The sequence below is a fragment of the Protopterus annectens genome, chromosome 10.part0, assembly GCF_019279795.1.
Source record: "Protopterus annectens isolate FY-2018-M chromosome 10.part0, PAN1.0, whole genome shotgun sequence".
Lineage (NCBI taxonomy): Eukaryota > Metazoa > Chordata > Ceratodontiformes > Protopteridae > Protopterus > Protopterus annectens.
In genome coordinates, this window is record NC_056744.1 from 1,597,316,264 (window position 1) to 1,597,336,365 (window position 20,102).

The following is a 20,102-nucleotide window of genomic DNA, read 5'->3' on the forward strand; positions in this document are numbered from 1 at the left end:
TGACTTCCAAAGGGTACAATTATGCATTTCTTAGCATTGAGTTTAAGACCATGGCTTTGACACCATTTATTAGTCAGAGATAGACCTTCTTGAAGAATGCTAGTGTCTGCAGGGGAGTTGATGATAACCCCCAGCTTGCAATCATCAGGAAACTTAGTCAGCGTAAACCTTCAGCATCTGCTTCCATTTCAGAGAAATAGATACCAAAAATGAGTGAGCCCAGTACCAATCCATAGAGGACTCTGCTAGTGACTGGCCTCTTGGAGGTGGTCTTACCTACTTTGATTTCCTGGGTCCTATCAGTGAGCCAGTTTTCTATCCAGTGGGTGATAAAAGGGTTTAATACCTAAATTAGCTAGTTTGTCTATAATGTCTGAGTGGGGTATTGTATCAAAACCCTTGGCCAGTTTGATATAAGTTGTTTGCAAAGTCTTACCTTCATCTAGTGCTTTGGTGACCCTCTCAAAAAATTCCACCAGATTTTAATAGGCATGACCTTCCTTTATCAAAGCTGAACTCTGATGGGTCCAGCGTTTTCAGGTTACCTCTGTCCTCATTTCTGAGATCCATGATGATTCTTTTCATGGGCTTACATACAAGGCTGGTAAGACTTAAGGGGCTGTAGTTACCTGGAACAGTGGTTGGACCTCCTTCATGCAGGGGGAATGACTAGCCATCTTCCATTCCTTGGGCACAAAACTTGATTGAAGGTCCCAGTTAAAAAGTGATTCGAGTGGGACAGAGAGGCCATGTTATTAAACATCACGGGAAATTACTGGGGCCCATTGATACAGTGTTTTTGGCCTTGGAAAGTGTATTGATGACCTGTTCCCTAGTAATGGTTGGAGGGATTGTGTTATGTGTATTTCTTTTGTACTACAGGGGTGGGGGGAGTTGGTGGAGAAATTAGAGCTGAACCGGTCAGCCAAAAGGTTGGCAATGGCCTCAGGTTCAGTGTGGGTGATGCCATTTACAGTAAGTCCTGCACATTGTGTGCGTTTCCTGTGAGATTATGGCCCCAGCTGCAGAAAACTTTGTGGTCGTCCTCTGCTTGAGAACCTATTTTTTCTTCAGATTTAGTCTTTGAAGTATTAATGAACCTTCTTAGTTGCCTGTTTAGTTTGGTCAGGGGGCTTTTTAGTATGTATAGTTTTGTTACTTCTGCTCTTGGCCAAGATTTTTTTTTTGTTGTATAACTGATATTGTGATTCCAGCAGGGTTGTTTGTCCTTTGAGTTTGTCTTATTCTTAATATGAATGGGCACAGCTCACTCTATACGTCTATCAATATGGCTCTGCATAGATTTTGTAAATAGCAGTGGTGTTTACTGGGTTTTTAGGTGCTTGGAATTTAGACAAGGTATTGCTTAGTATAGAGAGTTTAGCCTTGGAATTGTTCCTATAGGTTTTTGGTTTCATTGGATTCCCAGATTTAATGCCATATGGTCAGATCTTACATCATCCCCACCATGTTCGTGAGTACAAGGTCAAGGATGTCTGTACCCCTGGTAGGAGAGTGGACCAGCTGTTCCAGGATGTTGGTGTTAACAAAGCTTGGGAATCACTGGGCTTGTGCATTAGAAGTGGTGAAGGATTCCCAATCTATAGAGGGGTAGGTGAGATCCCTTATGAATATTGTATTGGGTAGAATGGTGAGGCACTCTAGTACATTGAGATAGGTAGTATGAGTTTCCTGGGACATGGACAGGGACCTGTAGGTTGCAAGAATATGGTACAACACCATGTTTATGGTGAGTTGTACATGTATGAGTTCCAGTAGGTAATACACTTTAACTAGTCTGAATGTGAGATTGGTTTTGATGTAGACTGAAACTTCTCCACCTTTAGTTCCCTTTTGTGCAGTAACTGGTCAAGTGTGAAGGGCATTATAACCTTGCACCTCTGGGGTACTCCAGTGACTTATCCATTACAAAAACAGATTTCCACACTCTCCAGGAAGAGGAAGGATGCAGGGAGTGGAGTTTATTGGTAAGACTTCTAGCATTGAGCAGTACCATCTTCATGTAATCCTTTATAGGTTCAGTTAAGTTGGTAGGTTTATCAGTTTGGCATTGCCTAAAAAAGGCACTATGGGGATGAAAAAGTTCTTTGCCAATATCCGAAAGCCTAAAGAGGATAGGTGCAGACTATCCCTGACAAAGCACAAAACTACAACAGGATTCCAAATGTTACAATGTAGAAAAACGAAACCATTTAGTAAAATAGTAATTTATTCTAGCGCCTTGGTGTAACCACCTTCTTGGAATAAAAAAGTTACAAAAAACCCTCCTTATATAACACATTTCTAATTACATCTCATGAATTAATTAAACAATTAACTATTAAAGCAAACACTTCCAGTTCAATTCATTATTCAAACATTTAGGTATCAATGTATTATACTTCAAAATATAAATACTTTCCTTATACAGTAAATTCTGTTTCAATAATTAATCTGTACCATCCATGCATTCAATTTGTTCTGAAATTGTACATTGTAATAAATCAGCATTACTTTCATGAAATGTTTTAAAGTGCACAGCAATCATTTTATCCTCCCTACAATTTTTATGTCTCTTAAATGTTCCATAAACCTTATCCGGAACTCTCTTTTTGTTTCACCTATATAATATAGGTGACAAGGACATTTCAAAGCATACATAACTCCCTTACCCTTACAAGAGAATGTACTTCTAGGTTCTATTCTTACACAGTTCATTTTATGAAAGGTAGTTACAATGTGGGTGCATATATTGCACTTACCACATTTCAACATTCCCTTTATAGATGGAGTTCTCACTAATGTTAGGGCTGGCATGGTGAACATGCCATGAACCATCATATATTTACGATTTTTCCCCCCAGTGTAAGAAAAAGAAGGCTTATGTGGAAAAATACTAGCTAGGAATTTGTCCTGCAGTAAATACTTCCAATAGTGTTCTATTGCTTCTTTAATTTTCTCACTTTTAATATTATAACCTGTTACAAAACATATAGATCTACTGTTTTGTTCTTTCATTTATTAGTCCTGGCCAAGAAAGTTTGTTTTATACTCCCCCTGCCAGACCTTAACCCTTCTATTTCTTTCCTAACCCTATTTAGGGCTTCCTGTATGTCATTAATCTTATACCCCCTTGCTATGAACATCTTCACTGTTTCATTCATCTCTTGTGTCAACACAGTTTTATCATTACACAGTCTTGAAATACGTAACATCTCACCATAAGGCAAAGCTTTTAAAACGTGAGGTGGATGACAACTTGTGGCCCAAAGATATTGACTTCCATCTACAAACTTCCTGTGGATATTTGTAACAATATTCCCATTACTATTCCCTTCTAGTATGAGAGCTGGGGTACTCCAGTGACTTTAAGCCATGTGTACATATACTACACAGGTTTCTACACTCTTCAGGCATAGGAAGGATGCAGGGAGTGGAGTTTCTTGATAAGACTTCTAGCATCGAGCAGTACCATCTTCAGATAATCTTATAGGTTCAGTTAAGTTGGTAGATTTATCAGTTTGGCATTGCCTAAAAAAGGCACTATGGGGATGGAAAAGTTCTTTGTCAATATCCGAAAGCCTAAAGAGGATAGGTGCAGACTATCCCTGACAAAGCAGTCTGGTCTGTCAACCATGTCCTCCCGGGCTGTGAAATATTGTACCCCCCCCGAATTGACACCAGACGCTTAGCCAATTATTAAAATGCTTCATTTTATGTTGGTAATGTAGCATTATTATTGGATAAGATAGTATGCTGCTCAGTGCTAAGTGCATACTTGTTTGAGACACAGTCATCTTGCCTCACTTCATGTAGTCAAGGGAGGTATGTCTCCAATCATTAACACCCACCTGGCATAAGGCAGAGTCATACTGGTGCCTGTGTGACTTGACGGATCCTTGTCCCAGAAAGACAGGTGACTGTGACACTCTCCTTATTCTGTCTGGTGAGGGGGGGCATGGGTGTGTTTCACACCAGAATCACCAATGACCAGAAAACTTGGCTGTGTGCTGGTTTGACTTAAAGGCTTAGCAGTGGAGGCATCGGATGCAGTGGTACTATGTGTAGCTGCAGGTGGTATTTTAATGGAGTGTTTACATGATGGCTGAGGACCTTTTCTTTGACTGTACTGTGCAGGAGGTTTTAGCATTCTAGGAAGGTTCCATCTAATTACATCAGTTTAAGTTGGTTTATGTGTAGGGTCTTTACCCTGTGTAGAAGGCATGGTGCAAGTGCCGCTGACAACCCCTATAGGATTAGTTTTGGTTGTATGAGAGAGTTTTGCCTCCAGTGTTACAGTATGCAAGAGGTGTAAATACACTTTATCTGTTAAGAACAAGTGAGTTGTCAGTGTACATGAGGCAGTTGCTACAATGCCTAAGAATACCCTTCTCAACCAGACTGGCCACAGAGAGTCGGGGAAGTGCATATTCATGGCTACTGATCTACTAGGGAGGAGTGAGGAAAATTTAAATATTGCAAAAGTCAGTAAGACAAGGAACTTGATGAACAACACTCAGCTATGAGCAAACTAGATGCACTAGTAGTTAAACAAAATATGTTTAGACAGTGATGCCACAAGAGTGTAGAGCACAAACTTTCCTAATGTAAAATAACTGGTTTGGAGCCCAAGTGCTTAAACCAGAACAAATACACTTAGAATAACAGAAAAAATAAGCTTTCCCAAATCAGAAGGGTGGAGGCTACTCCCTCCTCCCATAAGAGTGTAGACCACAAACCTTCCTTATGCAAGATAACAGAAAAAATAATTATTATGGTGCTGCTTACTGTGCTGGAACCAAAGTCTTCTTAAGACACTAAGGTCTTACTGGTTGGATTCTGCTGATGTCAAAGTCTAGTTATAATTGCATTCACAGTCTGTTGCCCACATAAACTTGCAGAATATACACTGATGCAGCATCAAACTATGTCACCTTTAAAAGCAGTAATTAATAAATAACTTTGTATAACAAACCACACATACTACTGTTGCAGCTTTAGTTACACTGTACCACTTTACTTATCAGCATAGAAGATAACTTTCTTGTAGAAAATACCTCTCCTAACAATTTCATTTGCTATTGTCTCTTTATAGTGGTTTTACATCCTGTTTTTCTTCTTGGTATTCTGTTTTGGTCTTTGTATGAGAAGATCTGTTTGGTGGTGTTTGCAGAAAAATGTTTTCATCCTGTAGAGAAACAATGCTGATGTCCATTCAAACTTCCTTGCTTAACAGTGTCATATGATAGAAACACATACAGATTGTTTTCCTGTTGTCCATTCTTTAAGGAAGCAGGTTAGCTTTCTTGCTGACAATGTGAAATGCATACATTCTTGCTAATTTTGTAGGAAAACATGTCCATTATGCAAATTTATTATTTTTCAAGCTATAGTCATTTAGTATGGATGCTAATCACATATTACTAAACTCTATTTCTACATTTAAGCAAGCTTTATTTTATACCTTATTTATTTTGCACATTTGTAATTTCAACCTTAATACCTTGTTGAGCATACTCTTGCAATAACTAGTTTGAAGCCCAAGTACGTAAAACTAAGAGGCTTAGAATAACCATCACAATTGGATCAAGCTACTAATAAATAGTAAAATGTGGCAGATTAAAAGCAAATGAATGCTTTATTTAGCTTTTTGATGCAAGTTCTTAAAATAATAAAGTAGAAAGAAGCACAGGTACAGTAAAAGCAGTTGAATAAACTGCATTTTTTGTACGTGGGAAGGGAAGAAGCAAACGTTAATTCACGTTTAAAAGACTAAGGAGGAGCTAATCTCTCAGTACTTGGTAAATTGGTATTTCTGTTGTTGTCCAAGTAGAGCAGTGGTCTCAATTTAATCCACCATCAAAATCTCTTTAAAAAAAATTGCCAACCAGCCTGCCTATCGTTGTTACCCCTGTTCTTAAAACTTGCTTTTATTGTTTGAACATCCTGGACAATATTGTCATCCTGGTCTATAAATCCTTCTAAGTCATAGTAAATGTGACTTGGGGATGCTTTTGATGATCTGACTGGGAAGACAGTTAGAGGCAGATAATGGGGAATTCCTACTTGAAGGTTTAATATGAAGTGTAGAGTTCACTGACCAGTCCATCAGTATAGCAAGAGTTACATCCAAATAATTAGCACAAATGGATCATATGTCATTGCAAATTGTATTTTATAGATGTTAGAATTTAAATATTCAACAGATGTGTGCAATTTTAATTCATTCCCTTTACACAATAGTCAGTAATCATCAAAGAACTACGTCCACATTTTCTAACTGGTCATAAAAATGCTCATATTAGCATCACGGATAGTTTAAAAATATACAAATCAGCATTGTTGTGCCATTTTAATTGAATATAACACTCGCTGTTGAAGAAAAAGCATTATTTTTCTCGTAGCAGTTGAAATATTTAATGAATTTTTATCAGATTTGTTGCATGATACAAATATAATTCCCCCCCAAAAAAACTTGCTGCGTTTATCCCCACCTCATGATGAATACTCTTAGTCAGTGATTGCAAAGACTGCACACCAAAGATGCACAAATCTGTGTGGTTATCTATCATGATTTGTTTATGAGGATAACAAAATGTGCGTATCTTGCTACTGAGCAGAAACTTCCACTAATAAAGGCTTAAGGCATACTTCAGGACTCTCTGCAAAAGGTTTTGTAAGTGAACCCCTGCTTTATACTATATACGGTGACTATGTTTAAGGGTAATGAGTTTTGGAATCTTAAGAAGCAACTAAAATATTGTTTCCTATGGACAATTAGCAGTTAATTTCTAAACATTTCAGAAATAATTACCGTAAGAAACATAGCTTTAAGAAAAGTGTAAGTTATGAAAAAAGAGGGGGGGGGGTATTAACACTTTTTGGGCTACACACTATATTCCTTCTTGCTCCATGCCAATATTGCCTCTCCCTAAACAGTTGTGGAATTAACCACCATTGGATTATTACTAAGGGTGTTCAAAATTTTTGACACTTTTCTAGTTAAAATGCAGTAATGGTAAAGATCACCTGTTTCCATTTCTTCCTGTCCTCTGCATCTTGCTCTTTCACACCAACCACCTGCATGTCCTCTCTCACCACATCCATAAACCTTATCTTAGGCCTTCCTCTTATCCTGTTACCTGGTAGCTTCATCCTTAGCATCTTTTTCCCAATATACTCAGCATCCCTCCTCAGCACATGTCCAAACCAACGTAATCGTGCCTCTCTGGCTTTGTCTCCAAACCTTCCAACCTGGGCTGACCCTCTAATATGCTTATTCCTAATCCTGTCCACCCTCGTCACACCCAGTGCAAATCTTAACATCTTTAATTCTGCCACATCCAGCTCAAACTCCTGCCTTTTTTTCAATGCCACTGTCTCCAACCCATATAACATAGCTGGTCTCACTACCCTCTTGTAGACGTTCCCTTTCACTCTTACAGGTACTCGTCTGTCACAAATCACTCCTGACACTCTTCTCCACCCACTCCATCCTGCATGTACTCTCTTCTTCACCTCTCTTCCACACTCACCATTACTCTGAACTATTTACCCCAAGTATTTAAACTCATCCACCTTCTCCACCTCTACTCCTTGCATCCTCACCATTCCTCTATCCTCCCTCTCATTCACACACATATATTCTGTCTTAGTCCTGCTGACCTTCATTCCTCTTCTCTCTAGAGCATATCTCCACCTCTCCATTTCATTATCAAATGTAAAAACATTGTAACTTACAATTTAACATCTAAAATTTCAGTTAACCTAATTTCTCCACTTCTGAAAAGTTTGGATGAAAGCATTTCCCTATTTAACATTTCAAGTCCCTCACCATTGGGAATTGTGGTGTATAAAGATACAGAATCATCTACCATTACCTTAGTAATGAGATTTTTAAACTCAAGAGTCTCTAATAAAAGAGTTACTGCGGCAAACCTATAATATTTGACGTATTTAAATAAATCCATCTTCTCCAAAAAAGTGACTTCCCACCAAGACATAACCAAATTGGCAAAGACGGGAGCAGCATGTGCTCCAACCGCTACCCCACTCAACTGTTGGTAAATTTCCTTGCCAAACATAAAAAAATGATTGTGTAATATTAATTCCATGAACTAAAAATATCTTCTTTACATTCCACTTTGTTCAAGTATAACCTCATAAACTCTATTCCTTCATTTTGATCTATAGCTATATATAAGGAACAACCATCAAATGTGCATAACAAGGTTTAATTTCTGTGAAACTCAGTTCATCCAAAAACATCCATGAGTCTCTAAGGTACCACTTACTACTTTGCACTATAGGATTTAATATTCTGTTTAAGTACATAGAAATTTTTGAAGTTTTACTAAAAGAGGCAGACACAATGGGCCTGAATGAAGGATTCTCCACATCTTTGTGTATTTTAGGGATGCCAAAAATTATCCCTAATTGGGGTTGTTCAACATTTAAATATTCAAACAAATCAATAGAAATATATTGCTGATCTAACAAATCCAATAAAATAATGTCTAATTCCTGAAATTTCTTCCTAACAAAATCTTTAGACACTTTAAGATATTTGTCATCATCTGCTAACAGCCCCCTTATACTACTACTGTAGTCTTGACTATCCATGATAACAAGCCCTTGTCCTTTGTCTGCCTTCATGTATCTAATGTCGCTGTATGATGCTAACTGTTTTAAAGCCAGGTCTTCCTCCCTAGTGAGATTTTCCAAATACATAGTTGTTTCTTTACTACTTCGTAGCCTATATATCTCATTTTCACACAAATTAGAAAAAATGTTTAAAGTGCTAACTAATGGAGGGTTAACATTTTTATTCTTTCTAAAAAATCCACCTTCATAATTTTGCAAACCATGAAACAGATATTTCAGATTTAACTTTCGTACATATAGTTTAAAATCTAAAATAATGTCTGTTGTATTTGCTTTCCTTGCTGGCAAAAAATAGAACCCTTTCTTAAGCACTCTAATTTCAACATCTGTAAATTTTCTATGACTGAGATTAATAATTTCTTGTGTATAGGCTAACGTCCTTTGTTCTTGCCTTTTTTCCCCCCAGTAACAAAAGCTTCCTGGTTTGGAGGTGGACTGCTTGTCTCACCGGAGTAGGAAAAGGAGTATTTTCCTCACTTTCCACACTTGATACACTAGACACCTGATCCCTATTATTGTCATTAACTTGTGAAATATTCTTATTGCTTGAATCAGAGAAAGAATCAAGTCTGTTTAATGAACCAGTTTTTAAGAATCCTTTCTTTCCATTTTTTTCATTCAAATTATTATTATTATATCTTTTTTATTAACCATATATGCCTGTTCTTGTTGGTATGCTTGCAATCTCTCAATAATTTTTTTCTTTTTCTTAATGATAATACTGTCAATCAGTTTGTTGACCTTATTGTTTAAATTGTCAAACATATACTGTTAAAAATGCATCATTGGATGTTCCTTTAAACCATTGCCCATTTTAATAATATCATCTTTTAAAATGTCCATTTGTTCTTTGTTCCATTTTATTAACGTTTTCAAAACTTCTAGACCCATGTTATTATATAATTCTTTTAATTTTTTAAACAAGTTATCAAATTTGACTGCATTAGGAAATGCGTACACTCTAAGCCCTAAAGGCATAATTAACAAGTTAACACATTTGTTTAATATTGATTTTCATAAATCAAGGTTTTGAACCTCAAAACATTTTTCTCCAACTGGAGAAACTGATTTTTAAAGTCAGGTACCTCTTTGCGAACATGTCGTGAGTCAACCGATAAATCACTACTGTTAGACAAATCTTGAAAAGGGTCCATTACAGTACCTTCCAAGAAATCAACAATAGGTTTGCTATGATCAAACACAGCATCCACTATAATAGTCCCTTCTTCAGATGATGAGTGACTGTCGCCATTGTCTTCACACAAATTCAAATGCCGTCTCCCATTCCCCTTCATCCTTTCCAGTAAATGTTATGCTTTACAGACCACTTCCTGTAATGTCACAGTAAGCAGGTTAACTTCATCCGGCGTCGGGTACACACTGATATCACCATCTATGGTACCTTGAGTAGTCATATTGCCCGCCAGACTGCTCAGGAAAATTGGAACCAATACAGTAAACTTTACCACGTGTTATAGTAAAAATGAAACAATGTGGAAATCAAATGACTAAGATGTGTTGTTCCTTAGTCACAAATACCTCTACCAGCTCTAAAAAGAGCTTTTACATATAAAGTCGATGTAACAGTATACTAAAAATCAGAAAAATCCATCAGTTGTAAACCACCAAATAGTCGCCTTTGCTTGGGAGATGAACGTTTTTACCATACAACGTTAAATTGTACTGAACATACACAAAACTGCTGTCAATCCTTTACCAAAAAGAAGAGATGTATATCAGTTCTACAAAGAACTTTTGTAAGGAGACAGACTTGTCTTACTCCGGTACTCAAAGTGATGGAGGTCACAAACACAATATTCCACTTAATTCGTCAGTTAAAATACCAAAACTTCCGGAAGTCATAGCAATACTGCTATCAGTCCCTTACCAAAAAAGATGTACCAGTTCTAAAAAGAACCTTTGTAAGAAGACAGACTTACATACACCTGACTTCAATTTCCAAAAAGATAATTAATAACCACAATAAAAAATAATTATTTCACTAATGCTTCAAGTGAAATGCCAACATTAACCTTGCAAATAGATAGGAATTGAAAAGATTCCAGTATGTTAACCACCAGCAACCAGTGCTAAAAAAATGCATTTAATACTCAGAAAAATAAGATACCACCTAAAAACAAAACACACACTGGAGCCAGAATAAATTTAGTGCTTTTGTCCCATCATATAGTATGACAGGTATAATATAAAGTGTAATATTGCCGTATTCATAAAATAACCCCTATCTTCGTTACAGCATAGAACCATTCTATTACTAAATGAAAAATGATTCTGAGATTTTAGTATGTAGGTTGTTAGTACTATATGGATAATGTTTTTAGAGGCATTCTGGTTTAGTCTGAAGGGAGTAAATGCAATAAACAATTCAGAATTGTTTCTTGTATATATTTTTCGGTGGGACAGAAATGTAATTGCCTATTGCCATCTTGCATGTGAAGCAGGAATTATCTCTTGTGGTTTGGAAAGAAAACTGGAAAGTTAACTGAATGGTTAAAACTGAGTTTAAGGCTGCTTTAGGGATGAATGAGAGATTCATTCTATATTAAACTCTTATCTTTGTGGAAAACTAGGTAAGGAAATTTAGATGAGACAGCGTATAATTCTGAAATCCTTCTTGCTGAGGTGATTGTTACCAGAAACAGAAATGTATTTTAGATCAGAAGACGATGGTGGCTCAAATGGGGGAAGTGTAAAGGTTTCCTAGCACAAACATGACATCCCAAGGTGGCATAGGATTGTTGACTGCAGCCTGCCCCAGGTAATCCACCAAGCACTGTGAGTTGGGTGAACTATGGCATGTTCCGAAAATGTACTACTGCAACAGTGATCCATAGGAAGAGCAAACAACAATCAAGTAAGAAAGGGAACTACTGCTGTAGTATAATTTCCCTCCCTCCAGCAAAGTTTCAGTTTTTTAGACGTCCTAAGGCTAGTGTGTGTACTAGTGCAACCCTCCTCAAATTAGTTGCTTTCTTTGGTCAGAAAGAACTAATTTCTTAGGTGTGCCTGACTGTGTAGCAAGGGAGGAAGCTGATGGGAGGACAATATCCAGTTCTGCCACCGAGGCTTTATAGGGCTTATCCATAGCTGGCTTAATGAATGCCTTACCTAAGGTTTAGGGGCAAAAAAAAAGAACTGCTTATGTCATGGGCTGGCTCTTAATTCTCTACGAAGGATCAGTTTTTGAAGTTTGACATTGCATTTTCACACAAGTCAAGTTTGTTGTAAGGTAGTACTGCAACCGGGTTTGGAAATCTTGCATAACAACATGTTTGAGGCAGAGTCACAGGGTATGACTCCAGGCCACTGTTTTTGAGATCTTTCTATATTACATCACTAATTTCTTAGTGTCATCTATTTCATGCAATCATTTTAATGGTATCTTCTTCATTGGCGGTTTATTTCTTTGCAGAAGTGAAGACAAATGAATTTTCAGGAGGAGGAGTCCCTTTATGGCTTATAATTGGTATTATTGCTGTCATTCTAATCATCATCTTTAGCATAATCATCGCCTTCAACATGAAAACTGGAGGTAAATCTAAGATTTTTATTATGAATTTTATTAGAAACTCAAGAGGACAAAATTCTGCATGACTGGTACAATACTAAGTAAAAGCAAAGTAGGCAACATACTTATTAAAAGTATTTTACACCAAATCAAAAACTTCAACCAAAGTACCAAAAATGATCTGGATGTTTACATATAATAGTCTGATTATAAATCACTACCTTATGTATGTTATGTATATGTCTCCTCTCAGCCATAAACTTTCCAGCTGTCACTGGGGAACAGGTCCTAAATGCACTGTCCAGGGCCAAGAACAGTGCTTCAGTGGGCCACAGTAATATCCCATGATGCCTCCTTAACAGCATGAAACACAGCTTCTTACTTTATTGCTGTACCCTAAACATTCTCCTGTCTGCTTGTCATTAGTAAGGCTAAGTGACTTACTATTGGTCTTTGTCTGCTATCTATACTCTGTCTGCTACATACATCTCCCGCCTAACAACCCTGTCTGCTTCCTCCCATCTGGGTTGGCCTATTTCTATCTCCTGTAGCACCCTCATACTGGGCTGGCCTAGTTCTCTCTCTTTAACACCCTCCTACTGCTATTTGATAAACTGTCCTTTTCTGTCTCCTGCTGATACTGTTGTGTCCATTTTTTGTTAATAATTCTATATTTTTGTTATTTTTAACACTGCCACTGTTCTTGATGTGTCCTAATCTATTAAGACATTTTTACTTACTTTTTGGTGATCCTGATTATTTTTCTCCAGGTCTCAGTTTGATCCTTCCCAGTTTCATCTTGCTATGCTCTACTTCACTCCCAGTCCTACCCCGACTCCAACATACCCCCTGACAGCTCTTCTTAATTCTGGGCCCACCCTGCCTATCCAAATTCCAACCTGCCACAGGACCCTTAACTTCTCCTACCTGCTTCAACATAACCATCCCACAAACAACCACTCACAGTCACTCACCCCCTCCCCACAGAAATATACATCTGATTCATCTTCTATTCATACTATTACATGCAACTACATTTTATTATTAATGCCCTTAGTTATATTCAGCTCCCTATGCCTCTGACTGACTTCAGATATCATTACTACTCCTCCATTTCCTTTCTAATCATTACATAATTAGGATTAACTAATAAGACATCTTCTCCACTTGTTTATCTTCATTTACTCCACCTCTGTCTCCCTCCACTTCATACCACACCTCACATTTTCTTCTTCACTGTAACCTCCAAAATTTCAAATGTTCCTCCAGGCATCATGTGCCTTTCTGTTGATGCTAGCATCCTGTTTAACAAACTATTCACTGTATACTTTCACCTCTAAATACCTTTGTTACTGCAGAGAACTCTTCACACTGTGAAATCAGGAGTAGCCATACCAGTATATCTCCCTGCCTTTTTAATCTTTTGCCTTGTCTTTATTTTTATCACAAAATACTTTACTACTACTACTGTACTTAAACTCATACAGCTCTCCTCTAACTCAATACACTCCCTCTCAAAAATCCCATGGTGCTGTGATGTCCGCCCCAACCCAGGCCCGAACACTCACTAATCTAAATAGTAAAGAACCACCCCTACTACATTGTGACTTAAGTAACCCTCCTTCACTCACCACCTCAAACTATACCTCTTTCCAGCTGTGCCATACTAATAATGCAACCACATCAAGCTCCTTACCCTTCATTCTCTCACTGGTATTCCAAAAAATTAATAGTATTTGTAACTAAGTTACAGAGCTACATCGAGGATATCGCACCCTGACCTTCTTGCCATCAGAGAAACCGGTCGTAAGCCTAACATAAATTTCTCAACTACTTCCTCCAGGCTACAGTAGTATCAGAGCTGATAGGCCCCAGAAGAAAGCTGGTGTAGTAGCCTTCATTTATCCAAATAAAAACAATCTCTCTCCGTGGTGATGCAACATCTTGAAATTCAAAAATGCCGAAATAGTTAACATTAATAATAGAAAGAGTCATGTCTGTATCCCACCTGGAAATCATGTAATAACTTTATCAGAAATCCTCTCCTGGACAACAAATAATGTATCTTATGAAAAAAATCAAGCTAAGAGATGTAAATATTGTCTGGCAATACCTTACATCAGACTTGCCCTCAGCTGGTATGAACTTTGTTACCTCAGCATACCAAAAATTCAACAGTATTTGATTATGCCAACAGTAAAGGTGCAATTCTAGACTGGATAGTTGTCTCTGACCCTAAATTTACAGCCTCTGGAACCTATCCAAACTCACTAAGTGAACACCTTCCAGCCTATACCCATAGATATACCACCAGCCAACCTAGCAGTCAGACTTAAAACATTCTGAAAACTATCTAAGGTCAATGAAGAGTCACTCATCTGTACATTGAAAACCTTTAATTTGCTTGCCCTAAAAACTCTTCCACTTGATGAAGCAGTTAGTACTTTTAATGCCATATTTTTAAATACTCTAAAGAGCCATGCCCCACTCCACAAAAAAGCGAAAATACCATGCTCGTAGTTCATTACCCAGACAACTACAACATCGAACAGAGACAAAGCTTGAAAAGAATAGTTTAAACTTAAAACTCCCTATAGCCTGCAGCTTTATAAAGAATTGCACAATCTGAGTAAAAAGTTAACCTAGTCCTGTACAACTTCAAAAGAAACATGACCCCAAAAAGTTCTGGACATCAATGCATAACCTGTTACATCGGCCTCAAACAACCCAACCCTTATCATAATAGCTCTTCGCTAGAAACTGTTACCTTATTCAATATCTGTTTCATAGAAAGCATTGCCTCTGCCACTAAAAACTCATCCAAATCCAGTGCTTCTACCACCCCCTCAGTAATATCCAATCCAGTAATTCAGTGAACAGCAGGTTAGACCAAAAACCAACATTCTCCAAACACCATACACGCTTTCACTTCTTTTATCCACCCCTGCCCAAGCATCCTCACATGAACCTAATTCACATTCCTTATCCTTTGCTAAAAACTTATTATTAAGACCTGTCTTCACATCAATGATAAAAGAAAAAAAAAACTTCTAGTTAAACTCTTAACGCAGAATCAAAAATCCAACCTTCTCCACTGCACCTGACAACCTCCCACCTTGAGTACCTAAAGATAGCGGCCAGTGCTAAAGCATACCCAGTCTTTATTGTTATCAGTAGATCAACTGCTGAAATCTATGTGCTCTCACAAGAGGTAACAAAATCCAGTATTATCTCTGTTCATAAAGGTGGCATCTTGGCAGATGTGTCTGACTTTTCAGCCTATTGCAATATTATAATCTCCCTGAAAACATTCTTGAAAGATGTATTCATAAGCAACTCCTCCACTATCTCCTACAAGAATCATTCTTAACATCCACCCAACGTGACTTCTGCCCAATACACGGTACAACTACTGCCCTCCAATCTTTAATTGATACTATAAATAAATACAGGAACTCATATAAACTTGATTCCTCATCATTCCTTGACCTTTCAAAAGCTTTCAGTTCAGATTCTCACCCTAAACTCCTGTCGGTCTCATCATGGACTATCCCCTTCTTCATTACTGTGGTACAGTACCTCCATAGGTCCAGTCTCTCATACAATATGCTGACGATTCTACACTTCTATATGCATCTAATGATTTGCCTCAGCTCCTCCATATCACACAAGCTTTTTTCTTAGTTCAAAAATGGCTTCATAATGCCCAGAAACTACTCAACCTTTAAAAGTTCACTGCTATTTTTCCCCAAATCACACATGCCTGATGAAAAGAATTTTGAAATTCAGTTTATTAAACAAAACTGAAATGAAAGTAGTCTCTCATACAAAACTTCTTGGAGTGATTATAGATGATAATTTTAAATTTGACCTACATGTTCAAAATAACAAAAGAGACTCACCAAAAATTATGAGTTCTCTGTAGGCATAACTGCCATAGCAACACAACCAAAACCACTCTTGCCACTACCTGTCTTCTCCTGTCTCTCTTATATCCAACACTCAGGATAAACTTAAAAATAAGCTAGAGGTGTGCTACATTAAGGTTGCAAAACTTGCCACAAATAAACAATACCACAGCCACACGGTATTGCCCTTATGGCTTTGAACTGGCTCGAACTGCCTCACCACAAAGATTACATACAACTCATCATCACCTGCAACATTATTCACAAAGCCAGTGACTCCCATGCATTTATTCCTGTCACCCTAATAGACTACTTTGATCTAATGAACAATATCATTAGCATATATAGACCCCACAAATCCCGTGACCAAAGTCTCTTCTCATACTCTTATCACTGAAAAATGGAGTTCTGTCCCTCTGCAAATTAGATCTACCTGTAACATCTCCAGTTTCAAAGAGCTACTAGAAGCCTACCCAAATAAGACTTGGCTCTGCTCCTACACTAACCCAGGCTGAACTAGTCCCTCCCTCCCTCCTTCCACCCCAGCATACTTTGACTATGTTTGGAGAGATTGTATTAGTAAAATCCATTTATTATAGAAAAAGGACAAATATACATTTGCCTGGGCTAAACTATATAGTCGTCTCTGTTCCAAAGAGTGTACTCAGTGTGTTTTAATTTCATTTCTTTGAACTAGATCTTGTGGATACTTTACTGTTGACAATGTTCTTTTTCAACATGTTATACTTGTCCAAATATTTGCACTATGTATGGTAGACTCACATTGCACAAACTGAACTGAATGTTTACTTAATTGCCATTCTTCTGTATTAGGTTTTATAATAACTTTATTTAACTTTAACATATTATTTCAATGTGAAGCTTTTCTCCCTGGCCGTATGCTGAAAATGGGATATTATCCCATTCAGACTTTCCCGGTAAACAAATGTCAAATAAAAATAATGAAATTTTATTTTTATTTATTTATTTATTATAAGTAAAACTAGTTACTGCAATGTGTTTATTTATTTATTTATTATAAGTAAAACTAGTTACTGCAATGTGTGTGCGTGTGTGTGTGTGCGTGCGTGTGTGCGTGTGTGCGTGTGTGCGTGTGTGTGTGTGTGTGTGTGTGCGTGTGTGTCACCTGTTGGATAGACAGATGGCTCTCAGATAGGACCCAAGAAGTTTTGATGGGAGTTTACCACCACAAAGAGGCAAGTCACTATTAGATTCCATCAAGACTGTGTGCTGGGGCTGATCCTTCTTGGCACTACTTCTTAGAAGTCAAGGTCAATGTCAAAGGCATCTGGCTGACCTGATTGGGGGATTCTGTGACTGTGCATAGTTTTGAAAGATGCAGTCTACCCTCCTAAAAGGCCTCACACAAACTAATAACTAGTACCAGAGCTGTGGAGTAAAACTCAGTGCCAAGAAATGCACAGTAGTATTCTTTTAGAAGGATAACCACCCCTGGAAACTACCACATTGACAATGAACACTTAAGAGTAGACCCAGTGTTCAGGGATTTTTTGGAATGCATATAGACAGTAACTTGGCCTTTGAACATCCTTGTTTGTGGTAGTAAGGAACTGTTTCTATGTTGTGCAAGTTATAAACAAGGGAATGGCATCTAGATCGAAGGACGTCATTTTGTTCCGCTGCACTCCGCCCTCATTACAAAACAGCGAGCACAACTTCCTGTTCAGTATGTCCCTGACCAAGAATTTGCATCACAGAAAGCGTCCACAGAGGATCACCACAGAACGAATACAAGGCATACATGAGCTCTACGAAGACAGCCTCAAAGCCTCTCCCCATACTACATCTTCTACAGACTGGTGAGAGGCGATCTGTGCCTGGCTTACAAAGCATCCTGTGATCCCACGCTGATAGACCTGATACACATCTGGAAAACAAACAGCATCAGAATTACCCAATCAAGCATCCTAAACAATGTCTGCACTATAAGTAGTTGTAGGGACAGGTATTTGCTTCAGAAACTACTCCTTAAAGTGACCGAATCAGAACTTATCAGATACCAAAATATTAGGCTTAAAAAGGCCCTAATGTATGTGTGTGTGTGTGTGTGTGTGTGTGTCTGTGTGTGTGTGTCTGTGTGTGTGTGTGTGTGTGTGTGTGTGTGTGTGTGTGTGTGTGTGTGTGTGTGTGTGTGTGTGTGTGTATGTGTATATATATATATATATATATATATATATATATAAAAATAAATGTGTGTGTGTATATATGTATATATATATATATATATATATATATATATATATATATATATATATGTATACACACACACACACAGTGGATATAAAAAGTGTACCCGTGTACCCATCCCCATTAAAATCCCAGGTTTTGTGATATAAAAAAAAGGGACCACAATAGATCATTTAAAAACTTTTCCCACCTTTAATGTGACCTATAATTCAATTGAAAAACAAACTAGACACCTTAACTAAAACTCATTCCAGATGAAGAAAAGCAACCCCCAAAGCATGATACTGCCACCACTGTGTTTCACCTTGGGGTTGTTCTTTTGGTGATGAAAAGTGTTGTTTTTACGCCAAATGTACCTTCTGGAAATGTGGCCAAAAGTTCAACCTTGGTCTCATCGGACCATAACACATTTTCCCACATGCTTTTCAGAGACTTGATGTATTGTTTTGCAAATTTTATCCGGGCCTGGATGTTTTTCTGTGTAAGAAAAGGCTTCCGTCTTGCAACCCTACCCCATAGCCCAGACATATGGAGAATATGGGAAATTGTTGTCACATGTAGTGTACAGCCAGTACTTGCCAGAAGTTCCTGCAGCTCCTTGCTTTAGGTCTCGTGACAGCCTCCTTGATCAGTTTTCATCTTGTCTTTTCATCAATTTTGGAGGGATGTTCAGTTCTTTGGAACATTAGTGTTGTCCCATATTTTCTCCACTTTTTGATGACTGTCTTCACTGTGTTCCATGGTATATCCAATGCTGTAGAAAGTTTTTTGTACGCTTCTCCTGACTGATACCTTTCAACAATGAGATCCTTTTGATGATTTGTAAGCTCTCTGTGAACCATGGCTTTTGCTGTAACAGGCAACTTAGTAAATATCAGGAAAATCCTACTAGGACAGCTGAACTTTACTTGAGGTTAAATAGAGTCTCTTTAATTGATGGCAGGTGTGTACCCAAGAAGACTGAATGCTGCAATTAAATCAAAAGGTGCTTCAACAAAGTATTAGTTTAAGGGTGTGCACACTTATGCAACCAGCTTATTGTACGTTTTTTATTTTTTATATTTTTCCCCTAACAGATTTGTTTGTTTTTCAATTGAATTTACAGGTTATAGGTCACATTAAAGGTTGGAAAAGTTTTTAAATGATTTACTGTGGTCATTTTTTATATCACAAAAAACTGACATTTTAACGGGAATGGGTACACTTATCTATATGTGTATGTGTGTATATATATATATATATATATATATATTTATATATATGTGTGTGTATCTAATCTCTTTCAAATCAACCTTTGTATCAAAATCACATTCCTCCCATAAAAAACTGAATGAGTAAATAGATAGTCACTGTAGTCATTACAAGCACAGTCGTTTAGAACTTGACGCTGAATCCTATCCGGGGCTGAATGACAGTGTTATGTTTAAAAAGTGCATTAAAATGGTTACACTACTAACTACGAATTATTGCATTTTTATTACATAAGACCAGGACTGCTTTCTTTATTTTTTGGTTTGTATTTTTTTCTTTTATGATATTACTGTTTTGTTCTACGGTCTCAAGGGATTTTTGTAAATGTTATCACACACTGATATAATAAGATCCTGTTAGCATTAGCAAGAGAAACATTATTTTCACTGCTCATTAGAGTATTTAATTAACTACTGTTGTAATGACTACAGTGACAATCTATTTATTCATTCAGTTTTTTATGGGAGGAATGTGGTTTTGATACACAGGTTGATTTGAAAGAGATTTGCTTTATCAAATAT

The 20,102-nt window shown here is 37.4% G+C and overlaps 1 protein-coding gene across 2 annotated transcripts in view; it reads left to right on the forward strand.

Annotated features, from left to right (window-relative positions):
• Positions 1-20,102, forward strand: part of LOC122813771 — a 450,190-nt gene that overhangs the window by 159,697 nt on the left and 270,391 nt on the right. For both annotated transcript variants that reach the window (XM_044086265.1, XM_044086266.1), the window contains exon 4: positions 12,098-12,217. In XM_044086265.1, the coding sequence (XP_043942200.1) occupies positions 12,098-12,217 (120 nt within the window). The remainder of the gene's footprint in view (positions 1-12,097; positions 12,218-20,102) is intronic.